Source organism: Panthera uncia (genome assembly GCF_023721935.1).
Source record: "Panthera uncia isolate 11264 chromosome B2 unlocalized genomic scaffold, Puncia_PCG_1.0 HiC_scaffold_24, whole genome shotgun sequence".
NCBI classification, from domain to species: domain Eukaryota; kingdom Metazoa; phylum Chordata; class Mammalia; order Carnivora; family Felidae; genus Panthera; species Panthera uncia.
The window spans coordinates 33,461,619-33,488,838 of NW_026057580.1; the positions used below are offsets into that span (position 1 = coordinate 33,461,619).

General features: G+C 39.1%; 1 protein-coding gene and 1 long non-coding RNA gene across 3 annotated transcripts in view; one reads left to right on the forward strand and one right to left on the reverse strand.

Moving 5' to 3' along the window:
* Positions 1-326: 326 nt before the first annotated feature.
* COL9A1 (collagen type IX alpha 1 chain) overlaps positions 327-27,220 on the reverse strand; it is an 87,496-nt gene continuing 60,602 nt past the window's right edge. Inside the window, exons 29-38 of the mRNA XM_049653878.1 lie at positions 25,613-25,666; positions 24,915-24,986; positions 24,375-24,410; positions 23,401-23,445; positions 22,035-22,067; positions 17,698-17,844; positions 17,420-17,474; positions 15,615-15,803; positions 9,022-9,099; positions 327-691 (exon numbers count right to left, since the gene is read on the reverse strand). Coding sequence (XP_049509835.1) covers positions 567-691; positions 9,022-9,099; positions 15,615-15,803; positions 17,420-17,474; positions 17,698-17,844; positions 22,035-22,067; positions 23,401-23,445; positions 24,375-24,410; positions 24,915-24,986; positions 25,613-25,666 — 834 coding nt within the window. The 3' untranslated portion in view covers positions 327-566. The remainder of the gene's footprint in view (positions 692-9,021; positions 9,100-15,614; positions 15,804-17,419; positions 17,475-17,697; positions 17,845-22,034; positions 22,068-23,400; positions 23,446-24,374; positions 24,411-24,914; positions 24,987-25,612; positions 25,667-27,220) is intronic.
* Positions 4,163-27,220, forward strand: part of LOC125938617 (uncharacterized) — a 32,139-nt gene continuing 9,081 nt past the window's right edge. For both annotated transcript variants that reach the window (XR_007462753.1, XR_007462752.1), the window contains exons 1-3: positions 4,163-4,324; positions 5,330-5,432; positions 21,003-21,115. This is a non-coding gene — a long non-coding RNA (uncharacterized LOC125938617). The remainder of the gene's footprint in view (positions 4,325-5,329; positions 5,433-21,002; positions 21,116-27,220) is intronic.

The window sequence follows — 27,220 nt, forward strand, 5'->3', positions numbered from 1 at the left end:
TGCTCCCAAGAGGACACATTGATGGGAATTTTAAGCACCAATTCTACTGACTGCAGTGAGGTTTCTTCAGAACTAGTCTGCTAATCCTCTGTATAGCTGAAATGATAATCTGAGAACAACATCTAAATGAAAAATGAAAATAACTACTACAACTGAGGTAAACCAAACAGTTGTTTTTGTTTATTGGCACAGTGGCCCATGATAGATCACATACATATAGCACACTAAAGTTCAAGATCCTGGGAATGGGATTATAAATTTATTTAAAGGGAGGGTTTTAGGTTTTCTGATTTTTTTTGTATCCGATGACTCTGCTGTCTCCTCTCCAAGAAAAAAGAAAGGATTTATTGAATAGCACCATTGTTTTAAATCTGTCAAATAAGACTTATGTAATAACTTTGAAGGTAATGCATTGTTGTCTTTTGCCTCAGCTTCGGTGGTGTTTCCCCTCCAAGCCCCTTTGCCAGGCATTGTTTATGCAGACAGCCACGCAGCACTAAGCTTTTCACTGATCAGGCCCTTTGCTAAATGCTCGTTGACCAGCCTGCATGGTGCAGGAGGCTGGCTCACAAAAACCAGGAGGCCCAGGAGGTCCCGGGGGGGCCCGGTACACCAGGAATTCCTGCCACCCCAGGGGGGCCTCGCTCGCCATCCCGGCCATTCCTCCCATAGCTGGCAGGACCTGGTTCACCTGAAACACACAAATGATTGCACATGTAAACAGGAGAGCCCCAATGGCTGCAAACTAACAGATGGCACTGGACCCCCTCCCCTAGCCAGCAGTGTGCACCTAGGAGCTTAATAAGTGCTTTTGGAAATGATGAAGACATGATGTCATGTTAAAATTCTTTCACTGAACTTGGGTTTCTTAGAAATTAAAAGAGGAAGGAGACCTCAGCATCTCTAACCCACATTTCCAAAGTTCAGTAGAGCTGAACTACCCAGTATGGTAGCATCTAGATGCTTTGAAAACTCAGTGTAAAACTTTAATATGTTTAATTAATAATGTTGATTGTTATTACATGACATGATATATTTTGCAATGATAATATCTTGGACACAATTGGCTAAATAAACTGTATTATGAAAATTAATCTCACCTGATTCTTATGACTTTGTTAATGTGGCTACTAGCAGATTTAAAATTATGTACACAACTCTCATTGTGGCTCACATTATATTTTTCCAGTGGCATCATCCCTACTAAGTGATCAATCTCCAGACAGTGAGTAGAAGTATAGGTCAGGGGTTAGAACAGGATTTAGAGGCAGAAAGATAGCCTTAAGTTCTTGCTCTGCCATTTGTGAATGGGGTGACATTAGCAAGTCACTAACCTCTTAGTTTCTTCATCTACAAGACAGGATGATGCTTCCTTAAAACTAAATTCCAATGCCTGAAAGCATCTGATACATAGGGGCTATTATTATGTTCATGAGGATATCACTGATTGATGTCTTTTAGAAGCATGTGCAGGGCACCTACAAAGTTCCCAGATGTTTTCCCATCAGGGGCTAACCCCTACATGAACTTTATCATGGCCTAAGTTCCTCAGGAGCATTTTTTCCCTTTGTCACATTCAAAGGTTGTTTGATCACCCCGTGTGGCATGTTCTCTGAGGCATGGCACCCAATACAGAGGGGAGTTTCTGCTGAATGTTTACCCACCCCATCACATCAGCAGTGCTCTCATACTCTTAGCACAAAGGCGGTGGTAAGAAATCTGTGTAAGACAAATTGTATACGCCATGATGATATAGTTCTATAGAGCTCCTCTTACCTCAGCCATTCAGCCAAGATGGTGAGCATGTTCAATTACACATTTGCTTAGGTTAAGGCAGTTTCCTTCTTTCTCAGTGGTTTTAGTTCTCTTTTTCTATTTTAGTGGTCTTATTAATATATGTCTTGTATTGGTCTTATTATAGTGATCTGGTCTTATTAAGTGTTCTTATTACATATATCTCACATACTTTTAGAAAGAAGGTAGATATCTTATTTTACATATAAGATCTCATTCTTCCTGTGATATTTACAATTAGATCTACACAAAGCAAAATTATAGGACAACACTTTTTATTTTTATTTTTTTAGATTTTTTTAAGTAATCTTTACAAACAATGTAGGGCCCGAACTTACAACCCTGAAATCAATAGTCATACACTCAACCAACTGAGCCATCCAGGTGCCCCAGGACAAAACATTATTAAGAGAATAATTATCTTTGATTCTATCCATCTCCAGGCTGTAGATAAACAGAGATGTAAGTAATTTCCCTTAATTTATCCCATAAGCTTCCATTTGACTATATTCAGTTGTAATGAAGCAGATGATTACGTTTCCCTCTAAAGACAAGGCCCCTGAGAACATTTTTCTCTAATCAACAGCACCTATAAATACGGCTTTAGCAGGGCCTGTTCAGGTCTCATGACACAGGTGGCTGCTCAACATTGTTCTTTTAAGCTTTAAAAGGCCAGACAGACGTGCATAAAAAGGGTAATTCTCATACGCCTTATCATGGAGACATACCAGGTCGGCCTTAACAAAATCAAATCAAGATTAAGAGGAGAAAATGCCCAAAGGAGAGGTCACAAACCAAAAGACCACAGGAGGAGCAAAACAGGTAATACAGATCAGGTGGGCAAACATGGGATCGCCCAAAATGAGCCAACCCCTGTTTTTGTAAACAGTCCTGTTAGAACAGAGCCATAGTCATCTGTTTTCTATTGCCTCTGGCTGCTCTTACACTACCAAGGGCAGAGCTGTAGGGCTGCCACAGAGACCACATGGCCCACAAATCCCAAAAATCTGGCCCTTTACAAAAAAAGTTTGCTGACCTTTAAGGTAGTAAAGAAATGGTCCTAGATTAAGAAACACCCTGCTGGGGCGCCTTGGTGGCTCAGTTCTTGGTTTCTGCTCAGTTCATGATCTCATGGTTCGTGGGTTCAAGCCCCGCATGGGCTCTGAGCTGTCAGTGTGGAGCCTGCTTGAGATTCTCTCTCTCTGCCCCTCCCACACACTCTCTCTCTCTCTCAACATAAATAAACTAAAAAAACAAAAACAAAAAAACAACACCCTGCTGTCTTTAGGAGAAGACATAACACAAATGTAATGAAAACTGGTGACCGCTATTCCACATCAGTTTTAGGGAGGCAACAGGGAGGACTGCGGCCTGTTGTGAATGGCAGAACGGTGCCCCCCGCAGTTTGCTCCAGCCAACAGCTGCCCTAAGGGAAGGTGGGCCAGCAGAACCTCTGATCATTGTCAAGGGAAGCTAGAGGCTGAGTTTTTTAATAAACACCTCTCAATTTCTAAATATTAGCAACTAATCCAAATTTTTAACATTTGTAGAGCCAGACTCCTGCCTAAAATCTTAAATTTAAGGGGATTTATTCTCTACTATTCAACCATATCAGAAAGCAGAAGGAAAGCTTTTTTTAGATTTTCATATTATACTTCCCCATTTCTACACATCGCAGGAGAGGCTTTTTCACTTGCTGCATTTATTCCGGATTCCTGCTAATCCTTTGAAAAAGAGTTGATAAGGCCATCCTGTGTATCCTTGATTTATTTTATGTAAAGCACATCCAGTCCAATTCTCCCTTGGGCAAATACAGCAATTTACCCCTTGAGGCTTTGGATGTCATCTTCGTCATTCTGACCATCATCACCATCAACACTTACACAACGCTCCCGCTTTACCATGGCCCTGAACTGTGCTCGTTACTGATCCCATTTTCCTCTGTGTGAAGTGAGAGTTAAGAAGGCATGGGGCGCCTGGGTGGCTCAGTCGGACTTCGACTCAGGTCCGGTCACGATCTCACAGCTCTTGAGTTCAAGCCCCACTTAGGGCTTTGTGCTGACAGCTCAGAGCCTGGAGCCTACATTCTGTGTCTCCCTCTCTCTCTGCCCCTCCCTCACACTCTGTCTCTGTCTCTCTCTCTCTTAAAAATAAACATTAAAAAAAAATTTTTTTAAGGCTAAATAACTGTCCATCATCACACAGCTAGAAGGCGTCAGAACTGGAAGCAAGGGCCCTTAACCACTACTCAATCTAAGAGTATTTCCATACCTATTGAGCCGCTAATGCTGCGTGTGCGTGCATGCATAATAGTGCGCGTGCGCGCGGGCGTGCCTGCGTGTGTGGTTTGGTGTTTAATGAGCCTGCATTAACCGGGAAGTAAAAGCGGCACCATAACCAAGAGTTAGTATTGATTCTTCTGGAGCTCTAACTATGAAAAGAAACTAAAGATATTTTTTCTGAGGTTTTGTCCTGTAAAACTGGCCAGAGGAAAAAAATCAGGCTTCACATAACAAATCATCAGTTTCTGGTGAGTCCTGACGCTGGGTTATTTACTCTCCAAGGTTCTTGGTGTTGTTTAGGAGCGTAATTTTGGGGTGATACAATGTCACAGTCCAAATCATTCAAGAAGTCTAGCAGCTACATTAGCGAATATCTATAAACTACCCTTCAGCTCCTCAGAAAACAGATCTGAAGTGTTCTCATTCTGCTTAGTCTGCCTCATGGGTGTGTTAGCTGCACTAACTGGCTAATGATTACATAGTTTTCTGAAATTTCAAGGACCTATAAAAATGTTACTGCCAAACATTTCGTTATTTTTAAAAATGAATGTCATTCTCTGTGCGAACACTAGAGGGTAGTCATGTTACACTGATGGAGGCCAGTCCCTGCTGGAACATTCTGAAGGATCTACTGCAGGCTGCAAAGTGAAAGGGACTGTGTATAAAGGCCTTTAGGAAGGGGGATGGGGGGGGGGAACCCTGCAAGTAATTTTCAGCATTAATTTGGTGACTTATCCACGGGTTATGTAAAATGTGTGTTCCAGGGACTTTCTTACATATCCACCTTACGCTGAGCTTGCATTTGTGGTGTTTGACACAGCATATATTTAAGGAATTGGCATAAAATGGTTTGTTTATAAAAGATCCCCATAGCCAGATAAAACAGCTGCAGTAATGGAAATAGGATAAATGGCTACTGCTAAACAAGCCTAAACCGAGTGTGCCCTTGGTTTGGAGTTTTTTGGGGTTTTTTTTTTTCCACTCAGTGCTCACAAGCAAAGCTCACCTATGCGCAGCTTTACATAAGAAACCTGAATAGCCCAGTTGCCTAGTGTGACCTAGTGTGCCTAGGTAGAAGCCAGCTCTACCCTCCTCTCCTCATCCAAAAAGGGAAAGCATCGCAGCTCACAAGCCACATTCCTGGTGGTCACATACATATGATTCCTTATTTAACTTGTTTCTTTCCCTCATGAGTTTGAATGCACAGAAGAGATCAGGACCTAATATTAACTATTTTCCCTTAAAACCCCCAGAGCGTTGAGGAATTGGTCCCAAGTGGGCAAGTTTGGTGGCAGCAGGCATAGAGAGTTACTCTTAATGAGACAACCCAATCAAGCAATACCACAAAGGCCTCTGGTAAGAAACTGAAGGTGGGCATGGGGGTTGGGGGCATCTAAAGTCCCAGGGATCTCTAATCACCGCTCTGTGAGAGAGGCAGAAAAGAAATCAAGACACTATGTGGTTATGAAACATGGCGAAGTTATATGGCTAGCGTGGCAAAGGCAAGCTAATCCCATTACTAGGCAGCCAGTGCATCATTTTGTCCAGTACATGAACCTGGACATAGAAGGTATGAATGTTTGCCTCTGTGACTTATTAGCTGACAGACCTTTGTCAGAGCAGGTGACCTCTGTAAGTCTGCATTTCCTCAAATAGAAACAGAGGAGTAACAAAATAATGACAGCTAAATTTGCAAAATGCTTGCCATATGCCAGGCACTGTTGTGTTTCACATGTAGTAACATGTACACAGATCCTCCTAAGTAACTCTATAGGGTAGATGTGGTTCTCAGCCTTGGGATGCAGCAGAGAACTGAAGTGCTAAGAGGCAGAGTCACTAAAAATAAGTGAAAGAGCAGTGCATACACCTGGGCAGTTTGGCTCCAGAGCCCACCCTTCTTAAATACCTGTTCTGCCTATCTCTGGCTGGGAGAAACAAACTGGATGATTTATAGGTACTTTTTAAAGAACCGAGCACCACAGCCAACATGATAGCATGATGGTTACGATAATGACCTATGGTCCATATCAGGCAGTGTACCATTACAACCCCAAAGGGCCGTGTAATAATCAGTGCCAAACAGATACGGAGAGGAGAAAAGAACTAAAACTGTCCATAAAGCATAAGGGAATTCTGATTACTGATAGATAATTAATGTGTTAGTTATGTTTTTTCAAATATATCACATATGTTTGCACCGGGAAGAATGATCAAGTGAACGTTTTCCACTCAGGAGGATTTAAGTCCCCAATCCAACAATAGGGATAACCAAGAAGGTTGCAGGATATCCTGTTCTACAGGCTCTTTCTTTTAGGCTCCAGACAAGTCCCTGCACAGAGTCCTACTGGAAGTTCCTCCAGACCTCCACATACTAGTAATAGTCCTGTTACTATGATGTTTGTGAGAGACCAGAAACCATGTTCCCAATCACATTCCAGGCTCTGCCAAGGAAATTAAAGGTCCCAGCCTCTCAGCAGACAGTGAACAAGTGCAATAATTTACTGTGAACCAGTACTTTCATTTATGATTTGGAGTCAAACTCACCCAAGTTCAGAAAACTAGTAAGTGACAGAGTCAAGATTTGAACCCAGGATGTCTGAATCGTGGAGCTCCAAACAGGAGCTCCTACTCAGAAGCTCCAAGTACTAGCTTTAGGGGAAAAGTGACCCTAAAAGCTCTTGTTCAGGGACTAATGGATTCAAGAAATTGTTAGCTAAGTATATTCATAGTGTAGACAAGAGAGTGTGAGCTGACCTAAAAACCAAAGCAGCCAGCTTTGTGACTGGGGCACAGTGACTGTGCCTCAGTGACTGGGGCAAACATAAACCCTTTTGCCTGTGTGCTAGAGCACTTGGAAAACTGCGTGCTTTTGAAAGGTAGCTCAGCTTTTAAAAAATAATCTGAAACCCAGATTTTTCACTAAATAATGTCATATATCCTCTTAACAGAAATGTAACAAAGGCATATACAAAGACGAGATTTCAGAATGGTACCAGGAGGAAGGGGCAAGGACTGGCAAAAGGCAGAGGAAAAGGAAAGGGACAGGTTTAGGAGTCTTAAAATAGCCCACGGAATTTTTTAACAAATTATATTTAAGTTTTAAACCCACGAATAGCTATAACAAATTAATTTTTTTCACAAGGAGGACAAGATGAGGACCAGTCAGCGGTCAGTGCTGCCAGTGGTGAGCCTGTCCTGCCTTAACCAACCTGCCCACACACCAATGTCTGATGTACTAAAAAGCAAATCACGGAAGCCCCTTTCCGGTAGAGCAGTGGCCCCGGAGCACATGTAAATCCTCGCAGTCAGATTCAGCAGCTCTGGGTGGGGTGCTGCATGTGGGCAGAAACGTGTCCCCTCATGACAGCCCGGGACACTATACATACAGAGCTGGTTTTCCCTCAATCTTCCCATTTTAAACTTAAAACATGGCTTGTCAACAGGTTTTTTGAAAGTAAGAGTCACCAGAAATGATAATATATTTCTGATAAAGGAAAATCTTGCCAAGGGTGCAAGTTGCTGGTCCAAGAACTGTTATGTGGTTTGTCAACAAAATGGGAGAAGGAGAAACTGAGGCAATCCTGTAATATATAGATAATTAAGTACATTGTAATGATATTTTTATCAGCTCTAAACTACCTATTGCTGCCACTGATAAAGGAGGAAAGCACTCAGAAAATTCCATTTCCCTTTCCTCTTGTAAACATCCATCAATGAATAGACTTTATCGTACACTAAAATCTTCTTCTCTTGGTCTCCTGTAGCTTCAGCCAGATTTTCTTTCCTTTTCCAATCACGAAAATTTATCAATTTGTGAAAGCATCTTGACAGACTCATGAATCGCAGGGTTAGTAAAGCAGTGAGCTATCTCCAAATGTATTCATATTTAAAAAAAAATTTTTTTAATGAGAAAGCAATTCCCAGGAGCAACGAAATGGGTAATGAGAAAGCAGTGATGTTTTTGGCTGCAATTAGAGCCATGATTGAATATGGAAGCCTCTGTCAGAATTAGAAAATCAGCATTTCTTTTTCTAAATTTCTCTAAACCAAGTTTTCCAAATCCACCGAAGGAGTGTGGACCACCCTTTTCTGCACAGCCTCTCACCCTGCCTCTCCTCAGCTCCAGGGTCCAGCACTGGGGGCCTTCCTTAGCCAGTGCCTCAGCAGCTATGAGTTTGCTGGGAGGCTCCAGGTCACTCATGCTCTCAAACCCAACTGACTTCCCCTGCTATGCTGCTTCTGTGGTTGGGCTTCTAAGTCATTTCCCAGTGGATGAGTGTGTGGCAGCCTGGACCGTGGGGACAGAGTAGCCAGTGTGCAAAGAGAGAACAGACGCCCAGTGAGAGAATCCAGGCTCTTCACACAGAGGTGACTTTGTTACCTCAGCCAGCACAGCTGTGATATGTGGCCTGTGCATGGCTCTTTGTGACTATAGGAGTTGGAATGTTCAGGTTTATTTTTTTTGGATATGGATTTCTGGAGGGTCTGGATGTTTGAAACAGGAGCTTTTAAAAGAAAATTTCAGTTACTCCCTGTGCAACATGAATAGTTTGAAAACTTAAAAACTTTTTTGTTGCTCTTTTTGGTTAAAAAATAAACAAAACTATCAACTAGGCTAAAAATGGATAGGACCTCATTCATTCAGAATTTTCTAATAAGTGCACTGTGGCTGGACCTTGACACAATTTTTTTAAAAAACATCTGTTCAAGAAATTAATATTTTAAGCCCTGACATATGTTTTCTCATGAGGAACACAGACAGGCATGATTTATAGATCATTTAACTCTTCATTAAAGTTGGTCTTGAAAAATCTGTGCTGGCCATTATTGAGAATTACACGATATGCTTAAGTAATCAAAGAGCAATTCTTTAAAATATTTTCCAATTCAGACTGCCCACTTGCTACCACTTCCTCAACCTCATGCTGCCATATAACACACTTACCTGGGAGACCCGTAGCTCCGGGCAAGCCCTTAGGACCTCTTCCTGGAGGGCCACGTTCCCCCCTTTCTCCCAAGTCACCTGCATTTCATTAGAGAAATGTTATGTTTCTGTATGTTTATAAAAAGAAAGTTCCATATTTTTAAACCTTAAGCAAACCCAAAATTGAGAGTTTTGTTGCCACAAAACTAGGTTGTAGTAAGTATGTAGCAAGGCAAAAATTGAGTCAATTAATTATATTAAGAGATCCAAGTGGGGGGAAAGCAAATGACCATATTCATAGATGCTGAAAAGACATAGGACAAAATAAAATATGCATTCCTGATACAACATTCAGTAAAATAAGAATCGATGGTTACTTCCCTGACCTGATAAAATATATCTGCCTCAACCCAAAAGCTAGCATCATGCTTACAGGGAAACACGAGAAGCAGTCCCACTACAGACAAAACATTATAGAGATGGGTACTTTATCACTATTAATTGTCATTTGCTTTGAGAGTCAAAAATATCCCTATTTTCAGGTGATATAAGTGTACATCTTAAATCCTTGAAAATCAACTCAAAATCTACTACAAACAATGAGAGAATTCAGTAAAATAGCAAAGCACAAAATTAATATATGAAAATTAGTAGTTTTTACATTTACAAACAACCAGAAATAAGAGGTAATGAAAAAAGATCCCATTTAAAATAGCAATCAAATTAATAACTAGGAATACATTTGATCAGAAACATGCAAATCCAACAAAAAATTAACATCTCTAAAGGATACAAAAGGACTGACAACTGTTCTTAGGTGGAATGACATCATCACAAAAAGGTATGAGTTCTCCCTAAGCTGAAGTTTCATCATGATCTCAATAAAAAGATATTTTTAACCAGAAAAGAGGATTCTGAAGTTTGTACAGAAAAACACATAAGCCAGAGTAGCCACAAAACTCCAAAAAGAAAAGCAACATGAAGGGAATTAATCCTACCACATATTATACCAATTAAAATGGTGTGGTACTGGTACTTGAATAGATAGACCAGTGAAACAGCCCCCAAACAGGTTCCAATACATATAAGAATTTGTTTTGTAATAAATGTGCCATCTTAAGGTGGGAAATAGTCAAACAAGTCAATAAGTGGTCTTGGAAAAAGTGGGTAGCCAACTGGAAAAAAAAAATAAAGTCGAATCTGTTCCTCACAACATGATCTAGGATAAGTTACAAATGGATCAAATATTTAAATGTAATTTAAGAACCAGAAGAAAATAAGGAGAATTATTTTATAACCTCAGATTTGAGTTGGCTTTACTGTCATGATTCAGAATATGAAGGGTTCCTAAAAACAATAAAAAGGTCAACAACAATAAAAAATGATAATATATAAGCAAGGAAGTCATTAAAAGGAAAAAAATAGCTCTGAAAAATGGAAAATTATCTGACATCACTCTCACAACAAAATAAATGGAAATTAAAAATAACAAGAAAGCTACTTTGAACTATAAGATCAGCAAAAATTCCAAAGTTTAATTAAACATATACTAGCAAGTCTGTGGAAAAATACATTATTACTTGTTGCTAATAAGACTGAATTGAGGCAGTTTCTTGGAATATCTATCAATATTACAAATGGTAGTACCATTTTACCTAGCAATTCCACTTCTAGGAATTTATCTTAGAAGTACAGAGGTTATATTGTATTTGTACAAAAACGAAATACACAGTGATAGTCACTGCAGCCTTGCTATCATGGTAGAAGATTAGAAACTAACTGTCCATGAAATGGTTAAATACACTATGGTACTTCCACAGAATGGCATACTATGCATCTATGAAGAAGAATCAAGAAGCTCTTTGAAATGATCTCAAGACATAATTGTTCAATGAAAAAAATCAAGGTTCAGATCACTACCAAAGGATAATATGACTTGCCTCTAAAAAGATGTAGGGAAGTATATAATCATATATTGCACCTTATCACTGATAAGGATATGTAGGAAACTAATAAAAGGGATTACCCAATGGGAAGAATAAAGGAAACTAAGCAGATGGGAGACAGGGGTAGGAGAAAAACTCTTCACTAAATATCTTTTAATATATTTTTAAATTCTCAAACAATATAAATTTAGTGTCACCAAAAATAAATTAATGAATTTTCAAAATTTAAAGTGTGCTGTCACAAGTGCCTACATTTCATTTGTGATTATTATTTATAGGGAAAATGCTTTGGACTGCAACCAACCATGTGTATTTGCAAGACAGTTGATTGAATTTGGGGATTCAGCAGCCAGAAAACCAAGTTTCATTAATTATCCTGGCCCCTGCAGAGAAACCTAGAAACTTGGCCTCATTAACAAAGTGCCCTAATACCTTAGTCAACCGGTCCTAACTGACTTTTCCTGCTCCCCATAGAAGGCATTATTCTACTATATCACTGGTACAGTATTATATTATTATTCTACTACTCACTCAGAAGAGGCAGTGGCATTTTGCAGTAAATTCTATATATAATCATTTTTCCAAACATTTGTGTCAGCTCAGCTTCATTCAATATTGTGTCCCATTTATAATAATTTAAAAAACAAAAGCATGCATGCCAAAATAGTAAAAAAAAATCTAATTATGAAGTGAATGTTTAGTCACCATACTTTGATTTTAGCTGTGAATGTCCTTGTATGAGTATTTTTATCATGAATCAACTGTATTTCAAAAACAATTTAAATTTATATAAACACGGTATAGGGATCTAGAGCTCAAGTTTAACTCACATTCACGTAAGCTCTTTTTTTATACTCATCATCAACATGGCCTTACTATATTAGGAAGATATGATAATTAGCATTTTAAAAACTAAGAACTTAAGCGCTCTTGTTAACTTAGCAATTTAAATGTCGTATCACTCTAATTCTGGTGGCTTGCAGTGAGAAAAGAGCCAATAAATATGCCACATTTTCTGAAGATGTGAGATGAAGATTATAAATTAAAATGTAACTTCCACACAGATAGTGAAAGTTAAACACATTCTAGAGCGAAGCCACATCAACTTTAAAATGTCGCTTGCAAGGACTAAGACTGCTGTCTTCATCCTGATGCTGCCTTGCGGTTATTGGTCATAGAAAAACAATTTTTAGAGATGCGCTCTGAGACAGAGCCACACTGTGAGCTGCTGCTACTCCACGGCAAACCGTGTTGCAGCCCGGCTCTGTTATCGCTGGGGTTAATCCACTTCTTCAAACCCCGATCATGTCTCCTTCCGAGATGTACGAAAACCGGCTCAGGGAACTAAAGGTCCACCTTTAATAGCTAGCCTACTGTGTGGAAAAATATATATAAAGAGCTTGTAAAATAAGCTTTACATAAAGTAAGAAGGGAAACATGCACGGTAACAAGAAAAACAGCTCACTGTGAATAGAGCGGCTAACGTGGAAGAAATTCTCTTGCTCCAGAGCTGCTATCTATTTCACTTATTTGAAAGCCATAAGTGATGCTTCAACTCCATGTGAGCAGATTAATACTGAAAAAAGTGCTAGTCACAGTTAACAACGTGTACTTTCTCAAGCCTTCATTTACATATTGACACATCTGTTTGACTCACACTAAAATATCTAAAAACATATATATGGCCTTACTCCGCAGGACTTAAAATTAATCCAAACCGGGAACATTTAAAAGTAGTATTGACGACATGGAAGATTAATTAATACTAAGCAAAGTGAACATAACGCCAATTAGAAGTCTCCATGTTTCTGCTTGAGTATGTATAAAATGTACATGCAGAAGGGGCCTTGGTCTTAACATGTTAGTGTAGTATCGCATAAAACATGCCAATGAAAACCCAAAAAATATGAACATGATTTAAGATTTGAGTATGATTTCAGGCATATTTCTACCAGCTCCCACTGAAAATGTTTCACTGTGTTTTGCAGAGTACTTTTTTAGGGAAAAATGCTTTTATTAAAGGCTTAGCCTGAACTGCTAAAAGCTTTAGTAAAATTTATTTGTTCATTATTTATGTAGTAATATCCTTGGAAAAAGACTCGCAAAGTAATATGGCAGAGCAAGACTCACTGTCCCTTCTTTATTAGTCATGGAAAGAAGGCAGCAGGTGACACTGAAATACATCTCTTCTCTAATTAGCTGAACATTTAAATTTCAAATGGCGAAGTATTTGTTCTCAGGGAAAAACTGATCTGTAACCTTTGGCCAGTGGAACACTATGTGTTTTTAATTAAATATTAGTGTTATACTGGATGTGATAGGACAAGAAAGGTCAAGTCCAGTTACCTGGAATCATACATTTCCAAATTCATGATAGCACTGCTGGATAAAATCTGAGGATAGTACTCCTTTCTTCCCATACCCCAAATTTCAAGACAACTGACAGAAGATGCTGCTTTAAAGGAACCCAGTGACAATAGAGGGATGGAAGGAGGGTGGGGAGAGAAAGTCCTTTAGAAAAAAAAAAAGACTGTATCACTTCTAGAGTATAAACTATGTTGTAAATACTGAAGAAAAATTAGGGGGAAGTCCTTTACATGATCAAACTATGCTTAATGAATAAACTTAGTGCTAGAGACATTTTCCAGGTTCCAAATATAGAAATATATTTTTCTTCCCTTCAAAATAAAGTTTATCTGCTAGAGCCAACTCAGCCCAACCCAGCCATAATTCAGTGCTGCTAAGACCTTCCCAGAGAGCTTCCTGAACATTTCACCTTTGTTTCCTGTGGCTCCCAGCCCTCGCTGTACATTAAAATCACATGGGGAATATTTTTAATTCCTGCGGCTCAAACCTATTAAATCAGAATGTCTGAGAATGGGACCCAGCTGTGGGCAGTTTTTAAAGCTCCCCAGGTAATTCCGCTGTGCACCCCAGGCTGAGAAACACAACTTCAGGCAGACTCTACTAGCATAGTAAGTAAACAGACATTCTTATTTCTTAGAAAATAAGATGGAACTTGAGGGGAGTTCTCTTACTAATTCAAAATTAAGTTCTACCCCACATACACAGACTTCCTTTTGGCCAAAGAGAATAGGACTGTGATTTCTACAGCCCCTACAAGGTGTTTCCAGTAGGAAAATGGGTGACTGCACTACACCAGTGCATGTAGCAGCACAGGAATGAATCATCTGGAGGCTTGTTAGAATGCAGACTGCTGGACCCCACCTCCAGAGTCTCTGATTGGATCAGTGGGGTTGGGGTGGGCTAGAGAGCTTGTATTGCAAAGGGGGTCCCTGGTGGTGCCGATGCTTCAGGGAGCACTCTTGCAGAACCGCTGCTCTAAAGGAAACTTACAGGAAAGGCTGAGGAGTCATCTGTGGGCTCTGGTGCAGCTGAACCAACTAAGTCAACAATCCACCGGAGGCAGCAGAGTTCCTTGAAAATTATTAACAGAGTGAATGTGGCCTACCCACAGAGTACCCACTCATGAGTTCCTCAACCAATAGCTAAAAGCAGGACAAAGATGAATGACTATGTGATTCTTTCAAAGAAAATATTCAGTTCTCTTTAAGAAGAGCTCCGAGCTCTCTCCATATTTCATTTTGTCCAGCCCCTTGAAAGCTTGGAAATTGTGCCAGCCTTACAAGAGGTTCCAATTAGGGCTCATTTTTTCACATACAGCAGTGCACATGCCAAAAAAAAAAATCAAATATAATTAACAAAATTGTTCCAGCTGAAAGTGTAGTTAGCCAAATGCATCAGCAATTCATTTATAGATCCAAAAAGGCAGCTTGCTTGCCCTCTGACCATTCACACCATAATATTTATCCCTAATTGGAACACCACCGTTGAAAGAAAAACAAGTCTGTCTCTGATTTCTGATGCCATGCCTTTCTGAAGCTTCCGAGAGAACCGTCGGAATTCTCTCTTCTTTCTCTCTTCTTTCTGAAGCTTCCGAGAGAACCGACAGAAATTCCTGATTTTATTCAGCTCTCTCTGTAAATTATCCAGGGCACACACCCACCTAAGCTGACATACTTACTCACCTCAACCAGCAAACACCATCTGAGGCAACCAGTCCTTCTGCAGGTCCTGCTGAATACCTAACACACTCTCACAATCCTATATTTCTGCAAAATACTGATTTTAAAGGCTTAACTTGCTTTTAAATAAAAGGGGAAGAAACAAACTTGTTCACCTTCCCTTAAATGTTAAAGAAGGGGAAAAAGTTAGATTATACCTCAGAGCTGGAAAAAATCCATCACAACTAAATATCCAGTGTCACTTTTTAAAAGAAGAGGGAGGCAGCTTCAGTTCATGATGTAATTTGTCTTATGTCCAAACAAATTTCGTTAGTTTAAGTAACGGATACAAACATTCTAAGGCTGGTTGCCATCTCAGAAGAACTCTACAAGGATTTTAGAGTCTCAAAATAAAAATTAAAAAAGCTGGTTGATCCTTTACAAGATCCTGTAAAATTTATTTTGGACTATGACTGAAGTACTAAAAGTCAAGGGACCTTAATTCTAGTTTTTGGTCTACCGTTGTCATACAGCAAGGTCAAGAGGATGTCATATAATAGTTTTCTGATCTTGGAAAGATGTGTGAATACATCTGAAAAAGGATAGTGTACGTTCTTTTGTTCCACCTGGGCAAATGACTTACCTTTAGGCCCCCTCAAACCAAGAGCACCAGGGGGGCCTTTAATGCCTGGGAGGCCACGAAGTCCCATCTGGCCTGGGAAACCATTCTCTCCAGGAGGTCCTGGGGGACCAGGGGGTCCAGGCCTCCCAGGGAGGCCAGAGGCTCCTGAGTCCGGTCGCTTGAGACTAGCAGCCATCTCAGCAAGATGCTCTGAAAGATAATAAACAAAACAGCCCATAGAAGTCAGAAGCATGAAAGTGACTCAAATGATAAAAGGGGTATTTCAAGTGTCTTTTTTTCTAAATGTGTCCCCAGAGCTTCAAAATTGGTGGCGAGAAGTGAATAAAGTTGGATCATTTTTGCATGGACTTTCTGCCAAGAGGCTTCACTGGTGCTGTTTTATTCAGCTCTCCCTGGATATATTTGGTCCTGCTGTTTTGAGACAGGGGAGGGGGGCGGGGTGAGAAAAAAAAAAAAAAAAAACAGCAAGTCTTTCTGATGGGTATTGTGCTAGAAGGAAGAGTATGTCACCTGAGTCCTGGCTGGTTATCTGAAAAGCCAGGATGGGAAGAAAATGAATTTCTTAACATAGGTAGAAGTGGATATCCAGAAGCTTTTGAAAAGCCAAGGACATTGTCCAGAATTAGCATTGAGACGGTAGTTGAGACCTAGCCCCAGTTTTAGTTTGAAGATATTGAGTAACCTAAAATATCCTGAGCATTCACAACTTCTTATAGATTCTCCTCTCAAAAGTTTTTTCATGCTTAGAATAGACAACAGACATTAAAAATAGCTTGCTTCCTGGGAATGTTCATAGTCTGTCTTAAAAATTAATAACTGTGTGGGCTTTTTCAGGAACCATTAAATAGATTAAGAATCATCCACTAAAATGATGAAGAATAAGAAATCTTTCCTATGAAAAGACTCTATGGGAAATATGCCAGTATAATGTTTTTTTTAAGGTGTGAAGGAGATTATGATTTGGAAACAAATTCCTAACCAACATTTTAAAATTGTTTAAATGTGAACATTCTAGTTTGCCTTATGTAAAACTTAACATAAAATTATAATTTTCTTGAGATATAACATATAAAATTGAAATATTCTTTTAAGATTAAGTGTCTGCAATGAAGAGACTTATATTGGATTTCAAATATAGAGTGACAATTTCATTCTGGGAAAGCTCTACAAGTCTACCAGACAAATTAGGCTATCTCATGAGCATACAAAAGAAGAGTATCACGACAGAATTGGTTCCAACCAGAATAAGTTCATTATTTGTTAGAAGGCCTCCGTGTTATAGGATCTCCCAAGTTTCTTTGTCCCCAGTTTCCTTTGCTATGTGACTTTAGAACTAGACCATTTCTGAAAGAGCTATGACAGACAACTGCTGTAGCCAGAGATGAATTTAGACAAAGGTTAGCAAAGTAAAAATATATCACCATTTTAGTAAAATACTAGTTATTAATTTTCTACCTATGTTATACATGAATGGAGATAATGTCCTTATGCTTCTTATGGGCATGAAGACTGTCAATTATTTCACATATAAGCTACACAAAGAGCCAAGGTCAGTGCCGTATACACTAAGTAGTAGGATGTTAAGGAGGGGGAAGGATACCTGAGAATTTGTGTTCCAAAGGGGGAAAAAAGTGTGTGTGTGTGTGTGTGTGTGTGTGTGTGTGTGTGTGTGTGTGTGTGTAACCTTTTTTTTTTTCAGGCTATAAGGTTTTGTGTGGCAACAAACTGGATAAAACAGTATTAACATTATTCAAGATCTCCCACCTTTAAAGCAAACAAAAGTCAAGACATTATGCTTTATTTACCTTGCATGACTCTCATGCAAACCTGCTTTATGTGCTGATCTGTTGGTGCTCTACCCTGGGACAGAAAAAAAAGACGGTTTGTAAACAGAACCATAAAGAAGACATTGTTAAATGGTAACCTGACAGACTCGGCAAGTGACCAGGTGGCTGGATTTACAAGAGAACCCACCCACACTGCTGAGGAGCTCGAGTCTGGGCCAGCCTGGCTCCCCACCCCCCTTCTGGTGCTGTGAGACTAAGTCTCCAACAGGAAACCCTGGGGACTGTCTGCCACTCACTGGAGGGCCCTGGATGCCAGGCAGGCCGGTGGCACCCTGCTCTCCCTGCACGCCTCGCGGTCCAGGCGGTCCTCGTGGTCCTTCCACTCCGGGAAGCCCCCGACTGCCTTCAGGCCCCCTCAAGCCAGGCTCCCCAGGGTTACCCACCTAAAACACAATGGCACGTTAAAAAACCAGGGCTATCCACAAGTAATGTTCTGCTTCGTGTTAATACAAGACTTACATGAAATTTGGGGTTTGCTTACATTTTATCTCCCAAGAGGTATTTGCTCAGAGGTTACAAATATGCTGCTCTGAGAATTCCAGTCTCTAAGAATTCCAGTCAAGTAAAGCTTTTCAAAATCTTTCTTTTTGGTAGAGTTACTATTTCAAAATACTCATTGAAATAATATATTTAAAACCACATTTTTTTATACTTTAAGCCACTTCCTAAGAACAAGTTAGTTTTTAACAAGACTTATTCATTTTTTGGTCACAAAAAGGCCACTGACTTCCTACAAGACAGGTTACTTTGTATGTCACCAATACAGAAAGCATAAAATAAAGATACTTCCAAGAACGTAAGTTATTTAGCTTTATAACATTCTGGAGAATTTAAAGAAGCCAAATGTATCCAGGAATTCTAAAATACTAACATTAACTAAATACATTTAAAATGCTGCACCTAACACTAATACATTTAAAATGCTGGAACAAAAAAAAAATGAGTCCATAATTTATTGAAGTATTGAGGAAGTTAAAAATCTAAATACTAAAGAAGTTGAAAAATAAACTATTTCCTTAGCACAAAAGCATATAACAGTTTTTTTTCTGAAAGCAGACCACTAAAAGCATTTTTTAAAGTTCCCATCTACAATAACTGCTTTAAAAGAGACTAAATTAATTCACTTTCTGTTAAGTTCCCTGTGGTAGAGTTTATGGCATACTAGTTAGTTACAATGTGCCATTGTTTACAGAATAAGAATGAGAAGATGACAGGAGGCATTAAGGAATGCTAGTGCTCACTATAAAGTTCATAAAACAACTTAACCCTGCTTCCTTTTCATATGCGACATTCACCTAGAAAGAGCCAACTTTTTTAAATCTTCAAACATTGTAAGGAAGGGAGAAGGTGGTGAGGCAGGGCTTTCACTAGACACATCTGAATACAGCTCAGCAAGTGTGCCTTTTCCAATCTTTCTTTATGAAAAAATGATACTCATCTAAGTCAACCTGTCAGAATTGCTTCTATGATGAAATTATGGCTTAAAGACTTCCTGAAAGACAGTGTCAGCAGAGAGAACGAAGGATGTGCTCTGGAGGGTTGGGAATTGTCAAATGACTACAATGCAAAACTTTAACAGCTTCTAAAACTACCCAGAGGAGAAGCCAAAGTGAGTCTGGAAGTGCACTAAAGAACTGGCAGGGAACAAAGGAAACCAACTCAAAGTCCATCATCTTGTTGACAATGTCCGAAATACTTCTGGAACAAGAGACAGGACGTTTTGATGAAGAGATCAAGGGCCAACATGGCTAAGGCATCACAAGGGTCCTGGGTCTTTGGAAAGAATCCTTCAATTGAATAGTGGTATGCCAAAGTAGAAACTGGTGTACAGACTTCACCTACTTATCAGGTTGTCTATGCTGACATCACTGAGGAAGGTGAAGTGTGTCTGCTCATAATTATTTCCCCATTCTGGGACAACACACTTCAGCTGCATCAGTATTACACGGGTGGTGTCAGACAAGAGGGGTAGGAAGGGAGGTGATAAATCAAGAGTTAACTCCCAAATTTAAATGAGACTCATTTTGATCACTGCATTGTTCACTCACTTTTTCCTTTTATAACCAGAATTCTTACCATTGAACATTACTGATTATTTCTAGAGAGGGAAGTAGGATTTCTTTTTTTTTTATTAACTTGTTTTATTTTTTATTTTTTAAAATTTATATCCAAATTATGGGGCGCCTGGGTGGCGCAGTCGGTTAAGCGTCCGACTTCAGCCAGGTCACGATTTCACGGTCCGTGAGTTCGAGCCCCGCGTCAGGCTCTGGGCTGATGGCTCGGAGCCTGGAGCCTGTTTCCGATTCTGTGTCTCCCTCTCTCTCTGCCCCTCCCCCATTCATGCTCTGTCTCTCTCTGTCCCAAAAATAAATAAAAAATGTTGAAAAAAAAAATTAAAAAAAAAATTTATATCCAAATTAGTTAGCATATAGTGAAACAATGATTTTGGGAGTAGATTCCTTAATGCCCCTTACCCATTTAGCCCATCCCCCTTCCCACAACCCCTCCAGTAACCCTCAGTTTGTTCTCCATATTTATGAGTCTCTTCTGTTTTGTCCCCCTCCATGTTTTTATGTTATTTTTGTTTCCCTTCCCTTATGTTCATCTGTTTTGTCTCTTAAAGTCCTCATATGAGTGAAGTCATATGATTTTTGTCTTTCTCTGACTAATTTCACTTAGCATAATACCCTCCAGTTCCATCCACATAGTTGCAAATGGCAAGATTTCATTCTTTTTGATTGCAGAGTAATACTCCATTATATATAAAAGCTTTTACCACATCTTCTTTATCCATTCATCCATCAATGGACATTTGGGCTGTTTCCATACTTTGGCTATTGTTGATGGTGCTGCTATAAACACGGGGTGCATGTGTCCCTTCGAAACAGCACACCTGTATCCCGTGGATAAATGCCTAGTAGTGAAATTGCTGGGTCGTAGGGTAGTTCTATTTTTAGTTTTTTGAGAAACCTCCATACTGTTTTCCAGAGTGGCTGCACCAGCTTGCATTCCCATGAAGTAGGATTTCTATTACGAAGTCCTACCAAGGTTTACTCTATATTTTTGTCAAGCGTAAGATATTTCTGTCAAAGATTCTTAGGCATAAAGATGTTACTTGAAGCTTGAGACTATCAATGGTGTTTAGAGGCAGTATGTAAACAGGTGACCTAATACTTTTTAATTCACGTGTATGTAAAGAGCCCAGAGCTGGCACTGTAACCAAGTCTGGGAGGGAGGGTCCTCTGGGGGAAAGTCTGGCTCGGGATGGGGCTAACTGCTTAGGCAGGAGGTAGGTGTTCTAAGGAAAGAGGAAGAGTGTTTCAGGCTAGGAGAACAGCACAAGGCATTACACAGCATGCCAAGCAAAAAGCACTGCAAACAGATGAACTTCCAGAGAGGTAGAGGTGAGGTTGGCAAGGCAGAGTCCACTTCATCCAAGACTTGTATATTTTGCTCAATGTCTGATTTTATTCTACCAAATGTTATTCCTGAAGGGTTTATGCAGAGGAGGGATTAATACTGGGGTTTATATTTTTATCAGATGACACTGGCTGCTATGAGGATAATGTGTTGTACGGGACAGAGAACAGTGGAGATTCCAGAAATAGGAGGGACAAAAAGATAAACCAGAAGCTGGTGGTGGCGGCATTTGAGGTTAGAGTCTGAGCTTCATCTTTTCTCCTTATACTCTTTTAAAAATTTCTTTGTATTAGATGTGCATTCCTTTCAAACTAGCAAATCACCCCAGGTTTGCTGGTTTCTGTAACTGGTTCTACTAGTCTTGTTGTAATAATTGGTTCTATTATTGGTTCTATAATTCTGAATACATATAATCTCTAAGGACATCAGTTTAGTTTCTGTAAAATGATGAATGAGATGATCATTTTCTAGCTTTAATAATTGTCTGTTATATTTTCTTATGCATTATGACTTTGTTACTTCCCCAACTAGAACACACAGGAGATTGATAAAATTACTGAAATATTTGCAATGGTAAGACTGCCAATGAAATTTATTTATACTCTTATCACCACAAAGGACAAGTCAGTCCTTTTAAAATGACCCATTTGGGGCACCTGGGTGGCTCAGTCGGTTGAACGTCCGACTTCGGCTCAGGTCATGATCTCGTGGTTCACGGGTTGGAGACCCACATTGGGCTCTGTGCTGACAGCTCAGAGCCTGGAGCCTGCTTCAGATTCTGTGTCTCCCTCTCTCTCTGCCCCTCCACTGCTCATGCTCTGTCTCTCCTCTCTCTCTCTTTCAAAAGTAAATAAACATGAAAAAAATGACCCATTTGTGAAAGAAATTACCATGTATTCTCATTGAGCCACTTATGAAAAAACTTCCTTCAGAGTAGTTAGTTCAAAAGGTAGATCCATTTACATTGTTGTGAGGTATTTTTTTTTCCTTTGGATGAATCCATTACTCGAATAAATTTAGACATTAATTTCCTTGAAGGTAAGTCCTTTAAGAATTGAATTTTATAGAGTGATTTCATAAAGCAGAGTATTGCATTTTCTGTAGTTTTATTGATATTTTTATTTTTTATACCATTATTGTTCATTGTACTTACAGATCCCTTTGGCCCAGGTAATCCTATATCTCCCTAAATCAATAAAAAAATTATATTAGAACAATGCATTCACATTTGATAGTCTACTAAAAACATTTCAAAGCTTATTGTGCTGCTGAAATCTACAGAAAACTATGAACAGATGGACCCTGGCACTGCAGAAAAACATTAGATTCAAAATTTGGATTCTAGTACCAGTTCCACTACTTAACTGTGTGACCCTCTGTGAGCTTTATAACCTCCTAGCCTTTGGCTAACCTGTTAAATAACAGGGTTGAATCAGAACTTTACAAGGCCCCAACTAGACCTAAAATGCTAGGTGTGAGAATTAAAACGTGTAAGTCAAAAGATATCAAACTAGCATGCTATTTCAAAACACAGTAGACATTTAAACCTGATGACTTCATTTTTGAAATTCTAACAGTGTTTTAAAACTTATCCCCAAAAGTCTATCAAACCAAATATGAATGGTTTTATGCTTAAAAAATAAAACTTAGAAATCTCCCACCCCTAATTCTAGATGTGAATTCAGCTCAAGTTTTAGCACATCAGTTCATCTCCACTACAAAACAGAATGACTTAAAACATCCTCTTAGCCCATAAAATGAAAAATTTTAACAGAAAATAAAATTAAAATAATCCTTTTTCAAATTTACTTAATAGAGAGCTTTGCCTAATTTAGATGCTACATTTATATTAGCTCTAAATCCTGATAATCTGAATAAAACATTACTAGAATTTTTTCCTGCACTAAGTGCTCTCTGGAACTATTTTATGAGAAATCTGTTACCACTCCAAAGGACCAAACGTAAGTTTTCACATTAGGTCATGTTAGATTGTGTCAAAACCATAGAGAGGAGCCAGCAGATCTAGCAGTTCTTGCAATAAAGATAATTTTTTCTCATCCTTAACTGCCTTCCTGGAGATTTAGCAGCAGCATCCTCTGGAGATGGAGGTCACTTCTTTGGAAGGTTTTAGACTACAGAGAATACCTACAGTCACACTTGTGAGCCACAGCTTTGTAACCCTAATAAAATTAATTTTGTTTCCATGATAGGCACTATTCACAGACTTTCTACAGTCCTATAAGAATCACTTGGAATGTCTAGGTGTAAAGCCACAAGAAAATTCACCACCTATAAGAGAATACTTTATTCTCCAAAGGCTTAAGGCCAGGTCTATCAGTTTTGGGGTTTCCCCTGTGCTTTACTTGATCTTGGCTGCAGTCTTGGGAAGTCATTAGTTTATGTAAGAAACATTGTAGCCACTGTAGAAGTCAGCAAGTGACAGTAGCAAAGAAAAAATATGTTTCTAATACAATTAGAAATCAGTACAGCTCATCATTAACCAGAACAAAATGTCTTACAAGTTCACCCCTTTCTCCTGCTTCTCCTTCTTCACCAGAGGAACCCTAAAAATTAAGATTAAAAGTCACATTTTTGAATTCTCAGTTCCTTGCCTCAGTTTTAACCAGTCAACATGGATAAGCATTCCTAAGTGCCCACAGTGCCCCCTGGATCATGCAGAAATACAAAATGCTCCCAATGGCTTCTCAATCTGTCAGTGGCTAGTCTAAATCAGAAGAGAGCCTAGAGAAAAGATAGAAGGTGAGGTTGAGTTTCTTCTAAACTTAAGGATTAATTATTGTATCCAGCAATTTTAAAATTAGGTACTCCTTGGGGCACCTGGGTGGCTCAGTCGGTAAGTGTCTGACTCTTGGTTTCAGCTCAGGTCTTGTCTTGATCTCATGATTTCATGAGTTCAAGCCCCACATCGTGCTCTGTGCTGACAGCATGGAGCCTGCCTGGGATTCTCTCTCCCTATCTCTCTACCCCTCCCCCACAAACTGTCTCTATCTCTCTCAATATAAATAAACTTTAAAAAATAAATAAGTAAATAAAATTAGGTATTCCTTGAAAAAAAAAAGGCTTTCACTGTAGAAAAAGGAACCCAGAAAAAGGATTAATTATAATTCATGTTCATAATTTATTTGTTAAAGTCTTGATACAGAAGAACTCAAAATATGATGATGTGGCTATAGAAGGCTCTATCAGTTACAAGTAAACCAATCCTGTGAATCAGAGCCAGGGACACTCTTTTCATAGGAAGGACAATGTGTGGTCTTGGAGGCAGAGCCATCAATCAGCTCCAGCTTATTGAAGTAGTAGATAAGGTTACAGACAAAACTAAATTCTAGCTTTCACACACTATGAAGCACATTGAGCAAAACTGCTAGCCTCCATCTTTTTATTCACACCATAAACCAGCCAGTGCCCTTGCTGGTGAGGTACATTAATATGCATTACTCACTGCATCTCATATTCTTCTGATTGGACCCACCTGTTCACCCTTTGGACCAGGTTCACCAACTGCTCCCTGTATTGAATAAAATATAATACTTTTTCAGTATTTTGAGATAATTCAACTACATAATTTCAAATGAACCAACTTCCCATATCAGGCTGGCAGACAAGGACACATATGAATGATGTGACAGACGAGGTCTTGCTCCTCTCCTCACAACCTAACAACAGTCAGGTGAGACCTGGAGAAACTGACAGTTGTCCAAAAGCTGAAAACTTGGGGTGTTCTCTGTTCACGCCCACATAAACCTGACTGGTAGGAATGTAAATTTAAAACTAAACAGGAAGTATGATTACAACTGAAATTTTTACTTTTCTCAACTTTCGTTTTTTCCTTCTGAGAAATTATTATGTTAGATTTCTTTTGCTTCTTGATCCCAACTCTCAGTAATTTAGGATGCCTCTCTTGATCACTGTCTATGATCATTGCTATAAAAATCTCCACGTGCCAAACACACAGCTTGGTTTCTCATAGTAAAAATCAAAACATAAGGAGCTTTTTGGAGGGCTGGCTTACCCTGTCACCTTTCATTCCAGGAAGTCCAGGGGGGCCAGGCAAGCCAGGGAGGCCAGGACTACCCAGAGAACCCTGAAAAACAAACACAGAATCTCCCAAATCAGTGTTACTGCAACACCGCAAGCATGCAAGGCAGACACAACCTCGGGTGTGTTGACTCCTGTCTAAAATAAATGTGCTGTGGTTGGTATAGCTCTGCTCCTCAAATCTGCCTCTCTCCCACAGTCTAAGGAAGAAATAGGCGAGTCCCTCCACCCGCTCTGTCCCACCTCTGAGGTCCTCAGTTCCCAGGTTTGCGCTCCCCCCCCCTCCAACAGTGGGCTCTTTCAGTGGAGCCCGTGCAATGGTAGTGCTTCTCTGGCTGTGTAAACAAGCCTACTCAGAGAAGTCAAAGGCAGCATTCACACACTTCTCTTCAATTTCAAGAACAACCAGAGGCCAAATGTAGCACTTCGTGTCTCTCCTCGTTTCAAAATGTATGCTACAGTCCACACTGATTCAAACACCCTCTGGGGGTATCCTAGATATAATGTGAAATTCCGCATTTACATTTTCACACATTCACAGCACAGTAGAAATCAAGCAAGGATGATTAAATCACTCTTCGCACATTGTTTTTCTCTCCTTGCTTATTTTTATAAGTTGACCATGTTTTGTATGAAGCGTATAAACTTCTGGAGACTGGAAATATTACTCACCAGTTTACCTGGTGGTCCTGGGGGTCCCACTGGTCCTATTTCACCTCTGCTACCCTGGAAAAACACAAACATGACTGTCAACTGGACAGTTTGCCAGAACTCAAATGCTTAATTACTATGTCAATAAAATAACATTCTGCTTAGGTTTTTGTTTAAATATAAAAGTCATCAAAGTATTCTCCCCAAGTTCAACGTTGTTACATAAAATGCCCACAGCCTCCCCACTATTCATCCTTCAGTGAATGTGTTAACTGTTCATTGTGATTACAAACCATTAGATAAGAATGATGTCTGATACATCCATGTGAAATGACAATTAGTAATTTTCAGCATCTAAGTCACACTATAACTTATATTATGGCTATTTGTGTATATGTTTTATCCTCTCATTTAGATTATGTGCCCTTGAGGTATAGGTATATTAATTTTGAATTCCGCAGAATGCCTAAACACAGAGTAAATTTCAGGTCTACGGTACATTTTAATGCAGCGTCTGGTAAAAGATCTTGAACCGCAAAAGAGTGAAAAAAGAGAAACAGGACAGGGATGTTTATCTTTAAGTTACTAATGCAACTTCAAAAAGAGATAATAGAAATTTACAAAGTTTCTGACATACAAAATTCTTTGTTCTACACATTCTTGTTCTAAACATATCTTAAAAGATTAAATAAACTTTGGAAAGTACAATTTATAATGAAAATGCACCAAAAGCAACATTTCATTTTCTGAGCCAACTTCAATTTTTTATTTGAAACTCTAAGCCTTTTGAGAAAAGGAGACATGAATTCTTCAATTTCTTTCCCCAAGAACCTCATACAGTTTTATGCAGTCTGATAACGTTTATTTTGAACACATATTCAACTAAACTGAACACAAGGCTATTGGATAAATAATCACATTTCCTGGGCGGTATAAATAAAAATGAAAGTAGTCTTTTGACTTCATTTTACTTTAAAATGACACAAAAACTTCATATTAATTTTTGGTATTTATATATTTTTTAATGTTTATTTATTTTTGAGAGAGAGAGTGTGCAAGCAGGGGAGGGGCAGGGGGGGCGCAGAGGATGACAGCAGAAAGCCACATTCAGGGCTCAAACTCACCAACCGGGAGAACATGACCTGAGCCAAAGTTGGATGCTTAACCAACTGAGCCACCCAGATGCCCCTTTGATATATATAAATGCTTCTGCTAAGATTATCCTGATCTGGCCCATATACTATTCATTTATCTATAATTTGAACTAAGTGTCAAGATCTATCATCATTCTGAATTTCCAGGTTTTTTTAAAGGATTAAGAAATGTTTGCTAAATTACAGATCTCTAGCTTGGAGCTATAATTAAGTGGCAGTTGTTTCAAATGAATTACAGGTGATTTAAATGAAAAGCTCTTGAATACTTTATAAAAAATGTTTATATAAGCAGCTTGTCTAGGATATAAGTTTGTATGGTACATTAGCCCTTAACCCTTGTGAGCAGCTTAGAAGCCTGAGGCAGCATCCTTCGAGTATGGGCACTGGAAAGATGTAAGAAACCAGCCACTGTGATAGATTCTATCCATATATAAATATAAATATAAATATAAATATAAATATAAATATAAATATA